Source organism: Sinocyclocheilus grahami, unplaced genomic scaffold (assembly GCF_001515645.1).
Source record: "Sinocyclocheilus grahami isolate Dianchi unplaced genomic scaffold, SAMN03320097.WGS_v1.1 scaffold5254.1, whole genome shotgun sequence".
NCBI lineage: Eukaryota > Metazoa > Chordata > Actinopteri > Cypriniformes > Cyprinidae > Sinocyclocheilus > Sinocyclocheilus grahami.
Window position 1 is genome coordinate 8,821 of NW_015509996.1, and position 2,431 is coordinate 11,251.

The following is a 2,431-nucleotide window of genomic DNA, read 5'->3' on the forward strand; positions in this document are numbered from 1 at the left end:
TTATCAATGTTGAAAACAGTTGTGCTGTTTAATATTTTTGTGGAACACATTTTAAATGAGAAATTTCACAAGAACTGCATGCAATTAAAACAGATCTTCTGTACCATTTTAAAAATCACTTTTGATCAGTTTAATGCATCTTGCTTGTCTTACTGACCCCAAACTTTTAATCAGTAGTCTATTCTGAAGTGATTTTAGAGTTACAAACCACCATATTGTCTCTTGAGCTCACCTTTTGTTCCTGGAGGACACAGTTCAGACAGGCGGTCTTGCCTGTGCCAGGAGCACCAGAGATATAGAGGCTGGAGGGTTTTTCCGCCACCACATGGTTGTCCAAGAAGGAGACAATGGCAGCTCTCTCTGCCTCACGAGAGAGAAGACGTTCGGGTACTGCAGTGTGAAGAGCCTGCTTTACACTCTGATAACCCGATTCTGCAGGAAAAAGCCCACAACAGAGATACAGATTACTTATCAAATATCAGAAATTGGGCAATATGTGACAAGAATCAACACCGATATTAATATATTTAAGCAAATTAGCTAACAAACACTTAAAACATACTTTTTACAGGAAAGAGTCGAGTAACAGGGAGCTTTCCCTCTGCTCGGGGGATCGGGTTTGTGCAGGGGGTCTCTTGCAGCCGTTTTGGAGATGGACGCGAAATAGGAGACAGGGGAATTTTCGGTGACGACGGTGTGGGACGTGGAGGTGAGGAGAAGGCCGGTGTGTTCTCATTAAAGGACAGTTTGCGAGGGGAGCACAGAGGAGCACAGCGCTGCTTAGGAGGAGAGCCAAGCATAGAGGCCGGGAGGTTACAGCCGTTCTCGTCACCTGAAAACCAAACACAGGGAAAACCCAAGAGCTTCATAAATAAAAGATTCAAGCCTTACTGTAAGAACAACAATCATAAAGATTATTTAAAGGTGATGATTTACACACCTGTACGTTTGCGGGGGCTCAAGGGCAGCCTCTCAGACAAAGAGGTGTTTTTCAGCACGGAGTTCTTGGGAGACAGACTGACATCAAGCGAATCTCCCACATTTGACTTTCTAGGGGACAGAGGGTTGGCCTGGACGTCCACTGCATTCTCAGAGGAGTTTTTAGGTCGAGAACCCAATCTGGAAGACTTCCTTCGGGGGAACTGAAGGGTGGGCTGATTCTGTGAGCGAGTGCTGGGCATTTTAAGTTTTACACCAGGAAGCAGATCTGAAAGATAAAGCACAGTGACTTAGTTTACAGTAAATCAAACATCAATAACCTCTGATGCACAATAGCTCGAGGAGGAAACCGAGATAACCCATCAAGAATTTAGCAAGTAAGTGTAGTATTTCCTGAAGACTCTAGAGGTGCGAGTCATTAACAAAGCCATTCTAACCCAAAACCCGTTGGGGGTTGGTTGTAACGTTAGTTGCACCAAGTCAGACGACAAAAACTTAACCCATTTTGTGCAGAATCACAAAGATCACAAGCAATGCATTTCTTTCCATTTGGTGGTTTGAACCTACAGGCACTTTGTGGTTAAGTTACTTATGTTGTTAATGCTTCCTGTCGGATCTACTTCACTACCACGATACAAAAATATGTACATTAACAAATAAATGTCTTTATTTGTTGCAGACACATTTGTACATGTTCAACGAATACTGTAAATTATAAGTGAGCAGTTCCTGCTGTGGGTCATTTGGCGCCAAGCTGTTTGTTCACGCGCATAACAACTCTGAATAAAAGTAATCTTATTTTAAAACTACTACACCACAATCTTTTAAAAACTATAGCATGAATATATGTAATGTCTTACCTGAATTTGTGTTGACAACCGCTACGACTATCACAAGTTGTAGGTCTCTCAGAATAAGCTCCTCAGCACACTCACTTGCCCGCCGTCAAACTAAACTAGCGCCAAACGTGCTGCTGCGACCTCCTTCTCTGAACAGCTGACGCGCTGGCGTGTGACGTGATCTCACGACTACGCATTTCATTGGCTGTCGGAGTTTTAAGGAACCAATAGGATTCGGAGTCCCTTCCCCCATTGACTTGACTGTAAAGGCGGGCATTTCTTTGTAGGTATTTTGGCGGAAAGAATTTCCCGGGAATTATTAAGAAAGTTTTCACCAGTTAACTGCAGTTTTGATGTATTCTACCATCAATATCCACTCTTGACAAATGTATTTTAATCTTCCAGGTGTAGACCAGATTTTCACAGTGACTGGCTCATTTCTGTCTCATAAACGCACGCACTCAAAAGACAAATGTTGCAATATTCTTTGGTACATTGAGTTCCTGCTCTATGACTATGACATATTAGCTCTTATTTATTGAAAGTTTTTGGTCTTTTATGGCCATTTTGTATGGTTTTTTCGTATTTACTCATCTAAAAACGGCCTTGAATATTAGGCATATTTCTTATTTATTTATTTAACATAACACTCA

General features: G+C 41.9%; 1 protein-coding gene across 1 annotated transcript in view; it reads right to left on the reverse strand.

Moving 5' to 3' along the window:
- The window catches only part of LOC107577151 (cell division control protein 6 homolog), a 4,617-nt gene extending 2,669 nt beyond the window's left edge, over positions 1 to 1,948 (reverse strand). The window contains exons 1-4 of the mRNA XM_016263257.1: positions 1,800 to 1,948; positions 941 to 1,207; positions 563 to 832; positions 233 to 432 (exon numbers count right to left, since the gene is read on the reverse strand). Of these exons, the coding sequence (XP_016118743.1) occupies positions 233 to 432; positions 563 to 832; positions 941 to 1,181 (711 nt within the window). The 5' untranslated portion in view covers positions 1,182 to 1,207; positions 1,800 to 1,948. The remainder of the gene's footprint in view (positions 1 to 232; positions 433 to 562; positions 833 to 940; positions 1,208 to 1,799) is intronic.
- Between the last annotated feature and the right edge of the window lie 483 nt (positions 1,949 to 2,431).